Source organism: Mustela lutreola, chromosome 2, assembly GCF_030435805.1.
Source record: "Mustela lutreola isolate mMusLut2 chromosome 2, mMusLut2.pri, whole genome shotgun sequence".
NCBI lineage: Eukaryota > Metazoa > Chordata > Mammalia > Carnivora > Mustelidae > Mustela > Mustela lutreola.
Genome location: NC_081291.1, coordinates 214,091,596 through 214,108,787, shown reverse-complemented (window position 1 = coordinate 214,108,787; position 17,192 = coordinate 214,091,596). Strand labels below are relative to the sequence as shown.

At 41.7% G+C, this 17,192-nt stretch overlaps 2 protein-coding genes across 14 annotated transcripts in view; one reads left to right on the top strand and one right to left on the bottom strand.

Moving 5' to 3' along the window:
* Window positions 1-482, bottom strand: part of ITSN1 (intersectin 1) — a 221,217-nt gene extending 220,735 nt beyond the window's left edge. For 2 of the 5 annotated variants that reach the window (XM_059164652.1, XM_059164654.1), the window contains exon 1: window positions 210-482. The gene's annotated coding sequence lies outside the window, so the exon portion shown is untranslated. The remainder of the gene's footprint in view (window positions 1-209) is intronic. The other 3 variants (XR_009351206.1, XM_059164653.1, XM_059164655.1) reach the window with 3 other exon arrangements.
* A 320-nt stretch (window positions 483-802) lies between these two features.
* CRYZL1 (crystallin zeta like 1) overlaps window positions 803-17,192 on the top strand; it is a 40,828-nt gene continuing 24,438 nt past the window's right edge. The window contains exons 1-4 of one of the 9 annotated variants that reach the window (XM_059164651.1): window positions 803-1,243; window positions 10,840-10,911; window positions 12,603-12,680; window positions 15,598-15,670. In XM_059164651.1, the coding sequence (XP_059020634.1) occupies window positions 1,100-1,243; window positions 10,840-10,911; window positions 12,603-12,680; window positions 15,598-15,670 (367 nt within the window). In that variant the 5' untranslated portion in view covers window positions 803-1,099. Of the gene's footprint in view, window positions 1,248-1,286; window positions 1,455-10,839; window positions 10,912-12,602; window positions 12,681-15,597; window positions 15,671-17,192 lie in introns of those variants that run through there. The other 8 variants (XM_059164647.1, XM_059164646.1, XM_059164648.1 and 5 more) reach the window with 8 other exon arrangements.

Genomic DNA, 17,192 nt, shown 5'->3' with positions numbered 1-17,192 from the left:
GCCACCCCCGGGAGGATGGGGAAGGACGAGGCGCAGGGGCCGCGGGGGCCGCGCCTCCGGGGCGCGCGGCAAAGGCTGAAGGGCGGCCCGCGGGACTCGCGCCGGCCCGAGGGACGGGCGCCCCGGGCGGCCATCGCGCCGACCCCCGCGCCGACCCGCGCCCCCGCCGCTTCCCCGTCCAGGCCGCCGCGGTCCAGCCCGCTCCTCACCTCATCTCCAGGCGGGTCCGCGCTGCAGCCCCAGGGACAAATCAGTGCAGCTGACTCGCCGCGGGGAGGGACGCAGGAGCCGCAGCCCCGCACACCATCCCCGCCCGCCTGCCCGCCGGCCCGTGCGTCCCGGAGCCCGCTCGGGATTCTCCCTCGCGAGCCGCCGTACTACGGAGCAACCAAGCTGCGCTCCCTCCCCTCTCCTCCGCTCTTCTCTACCTCCTTCGCTCCCTCCCTCGCTCCCTCGCTCCCACCTATCTCCTCATCTCCCTCCGCAGCCTCTCCCGCCCTCCTCCACCCCTCCATCTCCGCCCACTGATGGGTGGGAACGAATAGTCGGCCAATCGGGAGAAGAGGCCCGCACCTCCTCACCGCCCCTTACCGCTATGCCCGCCCACCGCAGGAGAGAGGGAGGGGGCAATTAAAAAAGATGGAAGAGGACGGAGTGACAGCCAAAGTAGCCAATCAGCAAGCACAAAGGGTGTGGGCGGGGAGGACGGCCTTGTCTCCCCGCCCCCTTCCCAGAAGGCGTAACCAAAAGCTTCTGGTCTGGGATTTCCCTGACGGGGCTTATGGAGATTTTGTTTCACGATTTTGGTCCATCTGCCCGTTGTCGCGCGAGGCACTGGGTAGGAGGCACTCAACTAAATTAGTCACGAAAGGTCTTAAAGGAGAGAACAAGGTAGAGGCGAAAAAAAGGCGGTCACAGTCCAGACTAGGCGGTAGGGCAAACGGTCGGAACGAGGAAGGGTGTGGTCTTTAACAGAAATTTACATAAAACGGAATCTATCCTGGAGACTACAATTTCGCCCATTTACTGGTAGCCCCTGGCTCCACCCTTCTCCACCTGGCGGAGCATTCCGGGAGATGTAGTTCCGAGTTCGGTTGCTATGGCGTTCTCCACAGCCTCCGGTCCAGGAGTGACGAGCTACCTGGCCAATGGGAGCAGCGCCTGGGCAAGCGGGGGCGGGCCCTCTGCAAAAGGACTCCAAGGTGGCGGTGGCGAAGACGCAGGCCGTTGGGGCAGCTCAGAGGCAGGTGAGCCCCCGGACCCGGGTTCTGTGTCTTGGGAAGCGGGGCTTTGGGCTTTGGACGCCTCGCGGAACCGTGCAGCCCTGGGGTGCATGGTGGTTGGCGTTGCACCCCAGCGCCAGACCGCGTCGGGCCCAGGCCTAGCTTAGCTGAGGCCGCTGAGGGGCGGGAAAGACTTGACTGACGATTTCCTGATCCTTGCGGGTTTGGATGGTAGGTTTTATCTCAGTTTGCATCTCCCTCTGCATTTATAGAAGCAAAAATCGAAGCTCCCTTCCACTGAACTCCCAGGTTGGATTCCTACCCCCACCCCCACCCCAGCATTCTTTTTGTGCTAGAATTTGAGTTTCTTTTTCTTTTTCTCGTACTCCTCTGCCACCGCTTTTTCCTCCTTCGCTTTCCTTTATCGGTGAACCATACACAAAGCAAGGGTATTCCCGTTTACGTGATTATACGGTCGGGTTTGCCCACTTAAGAGAAACAGCAAAAAACTCCGGAGATAACGGCTCAGAATCATGTTGAAGTCAGATGTTGAATTGGTAGGTCTGGGCGGGGCCCGAGACTCTGCATTTCTCACCAGCTCCCCGGAGCGGCTCGTCCTCTTTCTGAGTAACCGGGTGTTCTGTCTGCATCAGCTCTGCTCAATGCAGGTGTAATGCGAGGCACTTTCGTTTAAGCCAGTACATCCAATATTTATCATTTCAACCCATCATCAGATACCTTAAAATTGAAATATTATAAATTCTTGTATTTATTGATTTTTTTTTTTAAGTAAGCTCTACGTCCAATGAGGAACTTGAACACACAACCCCGAGATCAAGAGCAGCCTGCTTTAGACGGCATGAGCCAGCCAGGCGCCCCAATTCCTTTTTTTTTTTTCCTTAGCGTCTTCGAAATCGAATGTGGGTTTTACCTTGACAAAAGGCCTCAGTTCTAAATACACAGAGTTCACAGGTTCCTTAGCCACCTGTGGACTAGTGGCCCTTGTTTTTGGACGGCGCAGGTCCAGATGATTGAGGTGCCCTGTGCAAGAAACTAAAAGGTGCGAAAGCTCAGAGGGTTGGTTGCATGTGACCAAACCCTTTGCTGCTCTGTCAGATGGGCCTGGGCACTACTTTAGAGAGGTTCTCTGCCCAGTTTGCAGAAATAAGAGCAAAAATAGCCAACCAGCACTTACTGAGCGGTGATTTTTGTGCTGGGTGTTGTACCGAGTGCTTTGCTTGTGTTTCATCTTTACAACCCTTGGAGGTAACTATTATATTTTGGAGATACGGAGTCGAAGACCTACAGGGTTAAAATTGAGTAGCTTAAAGCCATACAGCAATAAGTAGGATAGCCAGGATTCAGACTTGGGTCGATTTTGACTTCTAAATCCTGTCAACCGCTATAGTGTATGATTGTTATTTTTTAATCAGTAATTTCACTTCATTGATGCCTCTGGTCCAGTTTATGGCAGATGAAACGTTGAGAGGTGAAACAGCAGGTTTCCTCATGAAAGGTCAATTTGCCTATCAGTTGGAGTGACATATTTTGGTAGTATTATAAATATTTCATGCTGTATATATTTTTAAGTAAGCTTCAGCCCTACATAGGGCGTGATCAAGAGTTGCATGCTGTAGGGGCACCTGGGGAGCTCAGTTGGTTGAGTGTCTGACTTTTCATCTTGGCTCGGGTTGTGGTCTTGGAGTGGTGGGATGGAGCCCCGCGTTAGGCTCTGCTCTCAGCACAGAGTCTGCTTGTGCCTCTCCCCACTGCTTGTGCTCTCTGTCTAACTCTAAAATAAATAAAGTCTTCACCAAAAAATTGCATGCTCTACCAACTGAGCCATCTCCATGCTGTATTATAAATCTTTCTTTAAAAAAAAAAAAATTCTTTTTTGGAGGTGCCTGGGTGGCTCAGCAGGTTAAAGCCTCTGCCTTCGGCTCTGGTCATGGTCCCAGGGTCCTGGGATCTAGCCCGGCATTGGGCTCTCTGCTCAGCAGGGAGCCTGCTTCCTCCTCTCTTTCTGTCTGCCTCTCTGCCTACTTGTGATCTCTGTCAAATAAATGAATAATATCTTTAAAAAATAAAAAATTTAAAAATTAAAAAAAAATTCTTTTTTTAATTTATTTGAGAGAGAGAGAGCAAGCACGTAGGGAGAAGCAGAGGGAGAGGGACAAGCAGACTTTGCACTGAGCTCGAAGCCGGACTCGGCTCCATCTCACAACCCCAAGACCATGGCATGTGCTGAAACCAAGAGTTGGAGGCTTAATTAACTGAGTCACCCAGGTTCCCCTCCATGCTGTATTATAAGTAATAAAAAAATTACTTCCCCAGTACTATATCCAGGCCAGTAATGTGTCTTGATTGATTTGTGTACCTCCCTGAAGAAAGAGGAATGAGAAAGCTTAGAAATTCTTAAAATATTTCACTGTGCAGTCATAGGGGTTTTTTTTATTTTGTTTGTGGCTGCATCTTTTTTTTTTAGTTATTCTTAAAAGTACTGTTTGCTTCTCTGAACTTTACATTGAATGTTTCAAAAACGACATTATGGTTTTTCTAGACCCACCAAACAGTACTATGCTGAGCTGAGTTTTATGATTAGAAGAGAAAAATAGACATGTCTACACATGCTAAAATATGATATTTTACGAAATATTTTTCTGTTTTTTACATATTGTAGGAAATATACATCTTCTGAATTATTTTCTCTTCATTGTGGATTTACTAGTAAATATTTAATCAAAATTAAAATTCCTTTTTTGCTTCTGAAGCAAGAAATGGTTTCTTTTTTTTTTTTAAGATTTTATTTATTTATTTGACAGAGAGAAATTACAAGTAAGCAGAGAGGCAGGCAGAGAGAGGAGGAAGCAGGCTCCCTGCTGAGCAGAGAGCCCGATGCGGGACTCGATCCCAGGACCCTGAGATCACGACCCGAGCCGAAGGCAGCGGCTTAACCCACTGAGCCACCCAGGCGCCCAAGAAATGGTTTCTTAAAGGCCCTATAGTGGATGGGAAAATTAAATAAGCATTTACAAACTACAGTCATTTTAGTTAAAAAATGATTGTTTACATCAATTGGAGAAGGGAGAGTGTGGTAGAGATTTAGGAAGGATTCCTCAATGGCTTATTTCCCTCATCACCACCTGCATTGTCCTGGTGTCACATCATTAAGGTAGCATAAAGGAGAAAAGGTCATAATCACATCATACCATTGCCATAATCAGAAGAGGCTGTACCTGTAATATGATCATGCTATCCCCCATCTTCTTCAGCTGCTGCTTGAATCCTGTTTATGAAGCCACTGTAAATGTTTATTCAGCCTCTGTTTAAATACTTCTAGTGATAGAAAGCATGCAACTTAATGAATTTTCCAAAGATTGAAGTTAGATACTTAAAATGTGAACATAGAAAGTTCTTGGGGCACCTCGGCAGCTCAGCTGGTTAAACATCCAACTCGATCCTGGCTCAGGTCATGATCTCTGATGGTCAGATCAAGCTGGGTGTCCAGATCTGTTAGACATAAAGCCTCCCTGGGATTCACTCTCTCCCGCTCCCTCTGCCCTTCACTCACCTACCAAAAGCAAGTTCTGAAAACACACATTATTAGCTAGAAAAGCTTTTCAGGGGTTTAGCCAGGTGTGAGCCCTGTCACCGTGTTCTGTTGCCATCTTGTCAGGAGTTTTATGCAACTAGTGCAGTTGTATGCAGCAAACAGCTGTGTACTGTTGTTTATGCAAAGTGTCCTTGGAGTATACGGATTTCTAGAGATTGTTGCCTGCGCAATGCAGAGATGTCCTCCAATTATTACAACCATGCATTTGCCTCTCTCTTTAAGAAGCAGAGGGAGCTGGGGCGCCTGTGACTCAATGGGCTAAGACTCTGCCTTCAGCTCAGGTCATGATCCCAGGGATCCTGGGATCAAGCCCCACATCGGGCTCTCTGCTCAGCGGGGAGCCCACTTCCTCCTCTCTCTCTGCCTGCCTCTCTGCCTACTTGTGATCTCTGTCAAATAAATAAATAAAATCCTTTAAAAAAAAATGTTACTATTGAATCCTGATGACAAATGGCCACAATATTGCAAAGTTGATATTGGGCAGTAATAGAAATGTGAGCATATAAGAGTTTGGGCTTCCAGGAATTAAGTTGTCCATAGGCGGATTGGATGAGGGAAGGATATTAAGCCACTCAGCCGTGTGTGGCCATAGCTGAGGGCAGACATTGCAGTGTTAGCACATCATTTGTGCTAACGCCCATCAAACCCAAACATGAACAAGTGAGCCCGGACATCATAAAGGAAAAGGAGACTTGAGTTAATAACTTGATACAGAGGAAGGAATTATGATAGCCTCTAAATTATCCTTGATGACAGAAGATTAGTACCAAAAAAATCTTGTCTTGGGAAAAGGTGACTCCAGTTTTTTGGGTTGTTGTTTTGTTTTGTTTTGTTTTGTTTTGTTTTAATATTTTGTTTATTGTGTACCTCGGGACTCAGTCAACAAAGCATCTGCCTTTGGCTCAGGCCCTGATTCCAGGGTCCTGGGATCGAGTTCCATGTCAGACTTTCAGCTCAGTAGGGAGCCCTCTTCTCCCTGTGCCCCTCTTCCTTGCTCATTCTCTCTCTCTCTCTTTAATAAAAATCTTCTTTAAAAAAAGGAAAAAAGGATTTTATTTATTTATAAAGGAAGAGAGAGTGTGTGGGGAGGAGCCGAGGGAGAGAGACAAGCAGACTCCGAACAGCACAGAGCCAGATGTGGGGCTCAGTCCCACGACCCTGAATAATGACCGGAGCTGAAATCAAGAGTTGGTTGCCTGAGCCACCCAGGTGCCCCAGGATGACTCCAGTTTTGTGTCTGTTGAATTTGAGCTAGATCTGATACTCTCAGAACACTTGTGGTCTGAAAGTGTAGATAAGGAATAGTCTGTAGTGGTTTTATTTACAATTATTAATACATGAGCTCCTTGAGAGATTAAGTGTAGCAGAAGAGCAAATGGAGTTCACGTTGCTATTATAACGAAAAGGAAACCATTCAAAGTTTCTTCCCATTGGTTTTTTAGAAATCGCTTTAAGGGCGCCTAGGGTGGCTCAGTGGGTTGGGGCCTCTGCCTTTGGCTCAGATCATGATCTCAGGGTCCTGGGATTGAGCCCTGTATCAGGCTCTCTGCTTAGCGGGGAGCCTGCTTCCCGCTTTCTGCCTGCCTCTCTGCCTACTTGTGATCTCTCTCTCTGTCAAATAATTAAATAAAATCTTAAAAAAAAAAAAATCTGGGGCGCCTGGGTGGCTCAGTGGGTTAAGCCGCTGCCTTCGGCTCAGGTCATGATCTCAGAGTCCTGGGATCGAGTCCCGCATCGGGCTCTCTGCTCAGCAGAGAGCCTGCTTTACTCTCTCTCTCTCTGCCTGCCTCTCCATCTACTTGTGATTTCTCTCTGTCAAATAAACAAATAAAATCTTTAAAAAAAAAAAAAAAAAAAATCTGATGTTAAAATATAAAATCTATTCTTTTTATAGGGCATATTAGCCTACAGTTTTGGGGTCTTTTTTTTTTTTTTTAAGATTTTATTTATTTATTTGACAGAGAGAGATAGCGAGAGAAGGAACACAAGTAGGGGGAGTAGGAGAGAGAGAAGCAGGCTTCCCACCAACCAGGGAGCCCAATTCAGGGCTTGATCCCAGAACCCTGGGATCATGATCTGAGCCGAAGGCAGACACTTAATGATTGAGCCACCCAGGTGGCCCTAGCCTATGTTTTTAAACAGGTTTATTTTCATTTAAGAGTTTTATGTAACACTTGTCACAAAGTTTACAGTAGAACATATAATTTTGAAATTTTACATGACATTGATTTTTAGAAATGGCATGATAAGCATTATCTTATTATATTTTAATTTATATTTTTATTTTATAAAATAATAAGCTGGATGACTCAGTTAAGTGTCTTGATCTCAGGGTTGTGGGATCAAGCCTGATGTTGCTGCTAAAGAGCTCTCTCTCTGCCCCTCTCCCCCACTCTCCGACTGTGGGGAAAAAAAAAAAGATATTGTTATTTTATTTTCTGTGTGCAAATATCTTTACATTCAATAAAAGTGATATTAAATAGTGGAGTAAGTGTTCCATTTAATCTAGACCAGTGCCTGAGAAACTATACTATCCATTCTACCATTTTCTTAGTGTTAAGAACTCAGTATTCCTTTTGGTGATCTGCAAAACAAGTAAATAACATGTTCTCAGTTTTCTTCTGGCCACTTTTCTGAAAACACTTCCCTTTCTTCACTTTGTAACTTTGAGGATATATTTGTTCCCACATGGTTTTTTATTAGACCAGCTAAACTACTTTTTTTCCTACTAAACCGGCCAAATTTTTTTGTTAAGATTTTATTTATACGACAGAGAGAGATACAGTGAGAGAGGGAACACAAGCATCAGGAGAGGGAGAGGGAGAAGCAGGCTTCCCGCTGAGCAGGGAGCCCAATGCAAGCCTTGATCCCAAGACCCCAGAATCATGACCTGAGCCGAAGGCAGAGGCTTAACCCACTGAGCCACCCAGGCACCTTAAGCAGGCCAGTTTTAATTTAGAGGAACCATTTAGGACAATCTGACTAAAAATGTTGACATTATCATGTATATAGTATTATCATGTATTATCGTGTATATAGTATACATTCTATAGTATATAGTATAATGTATATAGTATACGTCATCATATTAATAGTATTTGCCTATGGGGACCAGGGGGCCCTGGGGATACAAACAAGCTCTTATCTTCGAGAGTCTTTGAAATTGGGGTATATGCAGGAAGATGCCCTTGTGACCACTGATCTGGGAAACGTGCAAAACATGCCATATGTTTTAAGATGCGTTGCTCAGGGGCACCTGGTTGGCTCAGTCAAAGGAGCCTGCAACTCTTGATCTCCAGCTTGTGAGTTAAGCCCCACGTTCAGTATAGAGGTTACTAAAATAAGTAAATAATCTTTAAAGAAAAAAAAATGAGATAGGCAGAGAAGACAGTGGCTTCCAGAATTACAACAGGAGCTGCTTGGAAATCAAGGTATTGAGTATTGACGCAATTGTTTCATCTCTCAAAAAGGAACTACTAATAGCTCCAGACTGAGTAGGAGCAGTGATTTCTTTATTGAATAGTTTTAGAAATTGACTCTTCCAAGCAGTAGCTGGGAAAACCTGCTAGTTATTAAGTGAATAAAGCAGGGTTTTGTTTGTCGATATGTAATGAAATCTGGAAGCATGGAACAGATAGGATAGATTGAGTTTCGCTGGGGGTGATTTCAGAGAAGGAGTAAGACTTGGGTTGTGTTCACTTGGCAGAATCTGTAGAGTAAGTTTGGCACAATCTCAAGAGAGAAAGCACTGCCTGTTAAGTCCTGAGACAGGGATGACCTGGTGTTGGGATGACCAGATGGCGTGAGGTCACACGGACTAGCTCAGAAAGAGAATATGTGTTAGAAAAACAGGGGAGTAAAGTAGATCAGAGACAATGAGTATTCCTTTTAGACAGCCTTGAAAGTCAGGCAGAAGAGGTTGGATTTAAGGTTGTGGGGATGGGGCCCCTAGGTGGCTCAGTCAGTTAAGTCTCTGCCTTCAGCTCAGGTCATGATCCCAGGGTCCTGGGAGGGAACCTTGCATCCGGTCTGCTTCTCCCTCTGCTCCTTACCCTGCTTGTGGCTGCTCTCAAATAAATAAAGAAAATCTCTAAAAATAAAAATAAATAAAGTTGTAGGGAGGGGTGACTGCCTGACTCAAATTGGTAGAGCTGCAACTTTTCATCTCAGTGTTTTAAGTTCAAGCCCCACATTGGCTGTGGAGATTACTTAGAACTATTAAAAAAAAAAAAAAAATCCATGTATAAGTGGCCCTGTGCAGGTCAAACTTGTATTGTTCATGAGTCAACGATATTTTGAAAATTAAACAATTGTGGAATCCTTAGAGATGCTTCAAGAAGTTCACAGAATACAGGCTTAATACTTCCATTAAATGGTTTATAAACTGATACAGAAGAATTAGGGGTATGACTTTAATGAGTGTCTTGACAATTTACTTTTTCTTTTTAATGGTCTTTTTTAAGATTTGAAAGCCCTGGGTTGCCTGGGTGGCTCAGTCTGGTAAGCATCAGACGCTTGATACCCGTTGAGTTCTGATCTTAGGGTCTTGATTCTCAGGGTCCTGAGGTCCAGTCATGTAGGGCTTTACTCTTAATGGGGTATCTGCTTGAGATCCTCTCCCTCTGCCACCCCCACACCGTGTGTGTGCATGTCCCTAAGTGCTTGCTCTCTCGTACTCTTTTCCATTTTTTTTCCTAAAAAAAAAAATATATATATATATATACATATATATATATATATATTTTTTTTTTTTTAGGATTTTATTTATTTATTTGACACAAAGAGAGAGACATCACAAGTAGGCAGAGAGGCAGGCAGGGAGAGGGGGGAAGCAGGCTCCCTGCTGGGCAGAGAGCCAGATGCAGGGCTCGATCCGAGGACCCTGAGATCATGACCTAAGCTGAAAGCAGAGGCTTAACCTACTGAGCCACACAGGAGCCCCAATAAATCCTTTTTTTAAAACCACTGAATTGTTGGGGCGCCTGGGTGGCTCAGTGGGTTAAGCCTCTGCCTTCGGCTCGGGTCGTGGTCTCAGGGTCCTGGGATCGAGCCCTGCATCGGGCTCTCTGCTCAGGGGGGAGCCTGCTTCCTCCTCTCTCTCTGCCTGTCTCTCTTCCTACTTGCGATCTCTCTCTCTCTGTAAAATAAATGAATAAAATATTAAAAAAAAAAAAAACACTGAATTGTTCACTTTATATATTTATTTATTTATTTATTTTTAAAGATTCTACCCATTTATTTGACAGAGAGAGACAGTGAGAGAGGGAATACAAGCAGGGGAAACAGCAGAGGGAGAAGCAGGCCTCCCGCAGAACAGGGAGCCTGATGTGGGACTTGATCCTGGGATACCGGGATCATGACCTGAGCCGGAGGCAGACACCCAACCACTGAACCACCCACGCACCCCTAAAGAAATCTTTTTTAAAAAAGTGTTGGGGGGGGGGGGGACTTGAAAGCCCTGTAAATACCACCTTTGGTAATTAAAATTGAGATCTGTGGCTCTGGTAAAAATTTTTTAAGTATATCTAATAATTTTTATTGACTAGCAAAGTGAAATTCACCTTGGTTTGAAAGGTTGAACTAAGCCCATTCTTGGTAAAACATGTACTCAGAGAGTGTTGCATATTCTCTTGTTTGACCACTTTCAAGACTTACCTGAATTTTTGGTTTGAAAGCTACATTTAAGGCGCCTGGATGGCTCAGTGGGTTAAGCTGCTGCCTTCGGCCCAGGTCATGATCTCGGGGTCCTGGGATCGAGTCCCACATCGGGCTCTCTGCTCAGCAGGGGGCCTGCTTCCTCCTCTCTCTCTGCCTGCCTTTCTGCCTACTTGTGATCTCTCTGTCAAATAAATAAATAAAATCTTAAAAAAAAAAAAAAAGAAAGCTACATTTAGAAATACATTTTATCCTTTAGCAGTATTATTTTTCAATTTTTGCTTTTATTTGGTCTGGGAAAACATTTTATTTCATGTTTTTATATATATACATATGAATTTTTTTTAGGTGACTATGAAAGGCTTATATTTTCAAAAGAGTTCTACAAATGAAGAAATAACATTTGTATTTCAAGAAAGGGTAAGAAAAATTATTTAATTATTAAAAGAAAAAGGTAGTTTATTTTCTCTATGTAATAGAACCAATTTTAAATGACCTGTTATAAGTTATTTTGAGTGGAACTGAGTAAAAATTACTTAAATGAAACTTACAAACTCCTCTAATCTTATGTGAAATTGGTACTCCGTATTATAATATAACTATATTTTTGGAAGAGTTGCTTCAAAAGAGTTTTTAGTTCCTCAAGGTGGTGGTATAAAACAAATTAGGAAAACAGAATAATTGCAGAATTAACCCAACCTATTCAGAATACCACAATAGAGTGAGTATTCAGATTGTAGCTATATTTCAGAAAATATTTCTCCCGTGTTCTGAAATGAAAGAGGTGTAAGAGCATTGTTTTCCACACCAAATTCTGAGCTTTGCAAAATTACCTCATTCACTAAACTCATAACTGTTTCTCACTCTTGCGCACTCTCAGAACATGTAATAGAATTTGCATATACTGGTGGTTGTTTGAAAGGTCTGTGGCAAGCCAAAATCATTCCACTGTCAACTTAGGGCCCAAAACTAAGTGCTGTGTTTATTTCATGATAGTAATAAGAATTTCTGGATCATGAATACAATCCAGTTTTTCTGTTATCTTTTACTAACTCCAAAATTAGTCAGTTAGGAGTCAAAATCTCAGACAGCTTGTCTTCTACCACTGAATCAGGATCAAGGTCAAAATCTCAGACAGCTTGTCTTCTGCCACTGAGTCAGGATCAAGGTCTCAGAGGTTTAATTGGGGCTCGGGAAGAATCATACACAGGTTCATACCATCATCATAAAATCCACACATTAATCAATAATATTGAATATCTTCATAATATCATCAAATACTATCAAATCTGAAACTTAAAAAGAGATACTCCCAGAGTATTGTGTTCAAGCCAAATAAAACCGTGATCTCTTTGATAGGTTGTAGGGGGGCCTACAAAAGTAACTATTCATACCCAGCTTTTGATCTCATTTTTGGCCATATCAGGAGCTGAGGGGAATATTTAAATGATTGGTACCAGCATAGGGGTATTTGGCAGAAGGGATACTATATTTCATAAATCATACAGGCGGGTGACTTTGAATCCCTGAGTTGTGAATGATACTTTGCCTTTGAAGATATATCTGGCTGTGGAATAGTGGGGTAATGAAGATTCGTTAGGTTTCTGTTTTGACCCCAAAATCCCATGGGGCATGCTGAAATGTCTAAGACAGATGTTAAATAAGAGATACACAGCTAACACCAGACAATTTCATTTATAGCATTAAGAAAATTCCAAAATCAGTGAAGGCTATGTGTCACGCGTGTTAGGATATCCCTGTATGTGTGAAGATTTGATGCTTTGAGATTATTTAGATTGAAATAAAGTACAGTATTTGTTGCTCTCCTTTTTACCCTAAAAATGTATTGCCTATACATAGATCCACAGTTGGTATCTATACATTTTTAAAATAACTATGGCTTTTTAAACATTTCACCGCAAAATTCCCCTTCTTTTTTTTTCTTTTCTTTCTTTTTTTCTTTTTTTTTCATATACTATGGGATAATTACTTGTGGCTTTCTCAGTTAAGTTGGCTGTAGGATTTGGGGTCTGTTTAGTTTTGTTCAGTTAGCATGACAGTTTTCACAACAGAAAGGCATGTTCTCAAAGAAATGTGTTATTTGGTTCTAGGAAAATCTTCCTGTTGTAGAGGATAACTATGTGAAACTTCAAGTTAAAGCTTGTGCTCTGAGCCAGATAAATACGAAGGTATGATGCTTTTACTCTGACCAAAAGTCAAATGAAAGTTTCCTGGCATATTTGGTATACAAACATATAACGATAAATGACTTCTGAGTGCCAAAAAATTAACATCCTTAGAAGACTAAAAGAGCTAGGGAAAAAAGGTAATGTCAGCTTGTTTGTTTCTGTATTAAATTATTATCTAGGGCCCCTGGGTGGTTCAGTTGTTAAGTGTCTGCCTTTGGCTCAGGTCATGATCCCAGAGTCCTGGGATCGAGCCCCACATGGGGCTTCCTGCTCAGAGGGAAGCCTGCTTCTCCCTTTCCCATTCCCCCTTCTTGTATTCCCTCTCTCACTATGTCTCTCTGTGTCAAATAAAGAAAATAGTTTAAAATTTAATTAATTAATTAATTAAAAATAAGTTATTAAATGAAGTCAGACAGTTTATATTATTATATGAAAATATTTTATAAACTCCTTTACATTGTGAGAATTTACAATTACTCAGGCTTATTAAGGAAGAAGTTACTTTTTTTTTTAAAGGCTTTATTTATTTATATGAGAGAGAGAGAGAGCACAAGCAGGGATGGGGTAGAAGGAGAGGGAGCAGCAGACTCCCTACAGAACAGGGAGCCCGACATGGGGCTCGATCCCAGGACCCTGGGATCATGACCCGAGCCAAAGGCAGAGGCTTAACTTACTGAGCCACCTAGGCACCCCAAGGAAGAAATTACTTTTATAAATAGCAAAAGTAAACCTAGAAATCTAATCAATGATTTATTTACTATTCTGTAGATATTTCTAGTTAATGTGTTTAGAAAGGGTTCGTATTCATATTCTTCTCGTCATTTCTCTTGCTCATACTTAACACATCCCCAGCCTCATACCGCCCCACGGTAATCATCCATTATTTACAGGAAGTACAGGAAGAGTCTTCAGATAGTAAATAAAGTGCGGTTCAATGTGCCATGATAAATAAAGCAGGTCCATTTACTCAGTTTTATAAAGATTAATACTGTGGCTCTACTGGACCCCTAACTTACTGGGTTATAATGCCATCATAATTTCTAGGAATCTAAAAGCCTTCTGTGATAGTCACATTTAGCAGAATTACTGAACAAGGTCATAGGTTTCCACTGGACAACAGGAGCATGACTTGAGAAGTGAATTAGTCAGATGCCTTGAAATCCTTTCACTGGAAGTGCTAGTACTCACTACTCCTTGTCTGCCAAGTTCTACATTCAGACCATCCAAGATAGTCTATGAAAAATTCATTGAAATCCCTAGTCTCAGAAAATTCTCTCCATGTCTAACAGAAAGAAATAGTAAATTAGAGTAAAATCAATTTAATGGAATATTGCCCAACTCTGAAACACAATGTTCATAAAAACTGTGTAGTAATGTAAGAAAATGCTTGTGGTAGATGAAGGGCACAGGATGCATTGGTTTTCTTTTGTTTTTTTAAGAGTGTATTTATTTGACAGCAGGAGAGCACAAGCAGGGGGAGGGGCAGACGGAGAGGGGGAAGCAGGCTCTATCCAGGACCCTGAGATATAACCACAGGATACAGTTGTAACATGATTAAAGCTCTGTAAAAGTCTGCATGGAAGAAATATTGTAGAACACCCCATATTTCTATAAGCATGTCATAAGAACATCTTAGGAAAAGCATAAAGTTCCACATTGAAAAGGAGACTTTTCTGGCCATCAGGTATATATACAGGTGATCAGAAATTTTTAAAATAAAGGAAATATACAAAAGGATTATTTCAGTTTATTCTTTTTGTGGTTCTTACAATCTTATACCTTCAAATATGCCTAGCATCTTTAGTATCATTATAAAAGTATATGTGGCAGGAACTTAAGCTATAGGTTTATGTACAGTCTGCCACTTTAAAAGTCAAGTACCTGATTGGTTCAGAATCCAGTAAAATAATTTTTTGAAAACTAATTTTTTAAAAATTAAAAAATAGTTTATCCTTTTAAAAAACAATAAATCCTTGGGGCTCCTGGGCTGCACAATTGACAGGTGTCCGACTCTTGGTTTCAGCTCAGGTTGTGATCTCAGGGTCATGAGATCGAGCCCCATGTTGGGCTCCACGCTGGGCAGGGAGTCTGCTTGAGATTCTCTCCCTCACTCTCTGCCCCTCTCTCTCATACTCTCTCCCTAAAAAAAGGAAATAAATAAATCTTTAAAAAATAATTATCTACCCTTTTAAAAAAGAAACTCCAGTCTGAAATTGTTTGGCAGTTTCCCTTATGTTATCTCCATCACTTTTTCCTGCCTACCCCTTACCTAAGACTTGTGAGAAAGATGTGGAAATGGAGAACCTTTTCTTCTATTTGGCTACATCCCCTTTATTCAACAGTGTCCTCTCCAGACTCCCTTCGCCCCACCAGAATGAAGTGACTGGTAAAAGTACTTAGTCAGAGGCGCCTGGGTGGCTCAGTGGGTTAAAGCCTCTGCCTTTGGCTCAGGTCGTGATCCCAGGGTCCTGGGATCGAGCCCCCTCATTGGGCTCTCTGCTCAGCAGGGAGTCTGCTTCCTCCTCTCTCTCTGCCTGCCTCTCTGCCTATTTGTGATTTCTGTCTGTCAAATAAATAAATAAACTCTTAAAAAAAAAAAAAGTACTTCGTCAACCAAGAAGAGTTTTGACTATTACTTCCCTTCTTACCTGACAAGTAAAAATGCTAAACATAGGATGTTAATGATAATTTGAATAATAATACCCATTTGTAAATTCTACAGATCAACTAATTACTCTGCAAACTCTTGGTTTCCTACTATAGAAACTTATTTTGTGAAGTTACTTGCTTTGTCTTAACTCTAAAAATTAAATCATACTTGCGTTTTTCTATGGTCTGATTTTTGCTCTTACTTTCCTTATGTATGAGAAGGGGCCAGGAGTTATTCTAACAGTAAGCGGTCTTTGTCATGATTTAGCTTCTGGCAGAAATGAAGATGGAGAAAGATTTCTTTCCTGTTGGGAGAGAAATTGCTGGAATTGTGTTAGACGGTAAGTTTATTATAGATGTAAATATCTGTACTTGTTTTCTAAGATGAAAGAATTAAATGGGAGCTAATTGATTTACCAGTACATAAAATTATATACACGTCCTCAGATGTGAAATTTAATTATACAGAAATATTTCTCTCTTTTAATTAAGAAGAAAAGTGGAACGTAATTGGTATTTTTAAAATTTTTATTTATGTATTTTATAATTAAAAAAACTTTAATTAGAGTTTAGTAAATATTTGGGGATTATATGTTTAAATCCATGAGTAATCGTATTCAGTGAAATAACCAATGTTATTCTTTTTATAATGTTTACAAACCATAAATTACTTGTGTAGGTTGGCTTTGGGCCAAAATTTATAATAATAGTAACTACATTCATATTCAATTTTTCAAGTCTGCCTAAAATTGAGCACTTAAAAGCAGACTGCTCATGCAAAAATGGGTTCTAGAGAGAAATAAGCAGTAAAATTTTACAGTTGCCTTAAATCAAAAAAGATTTTTTAAGTTTTATTTGGTGAATAAAGATAATAAGCATAAATAGTTAAAATAATTTTGTTTCTAAATACACCTACACTTCACGTTCGTTGTTTATAAGCAGTTCGTGATCAGTCAGTATGTTCGTCTTTCTGCAAATGTGAATGAATGAGAATGTGATGTGGGTCGGACCGAGTTTTACCTATGATTTTAATCTGTAATATAGTTGACTCTTCCTTCTTGTTTTCTTCAGATACAGCTAAATTATAATTTCATTTCCTCTTTCTTCTGCTCAGACTGTAGGAAAATAAAAAGAATTCTGATAGCTGGAACACCATCATTGTCATATCATTTAATTCATTCATTCATTTATTTACACCACATTTTATGAGCATTTGCTAAGTGCCTGGAATATTAAATGAGACCAAGTCCCTGCCCTCAAAAGAATTTACTCTCTGGGGGAAAGACAGATACATCCACATGAGCAGATGATTATGAGACCTCAGAAGAGATCTGGCCAGCCCAGCCAAAAGAAACAGGAAAGGCTTCTTGGGTACAGTAACCAGACACGAAGGAGGGGAATCAGACTCAGCGCACAGGTTAACATGAACAAAGACCAAGCAAGTAAGAACGTGATGTATTACAAGAATTACAGTCTGGTGTTGCCAGAGCAAAAGCAAAATTCTGGGCAGGAGTCAAGATACTTGACAGCAGAGAAAGTCTTTTGTCGAGAAAATTCTCTTCAAAAATAGCAGAATGAAAGATAAAATATTTTAATGATATAAACAGGGATTCTTTACCTCCAAAATATGAGGCAGGAGGGTAGACAAGGGCCAGAGCCATCATGAGCCTCATACATCAGATTGGGTTTTAGGAAGATCATTGGTGTGGCCATATGAAGGGTACTTTTAAGGCGGTAGGCAAGAGGACTGGTCAGGTTGTAGACTAACAGTCAAGAGATGACAAAGTCCATAACCTAGATAGGGATGGCAGAGGTGTTGGAGAAATATTGAGGAAGGAGAGTCAGCAGGACTGAATAATTAAC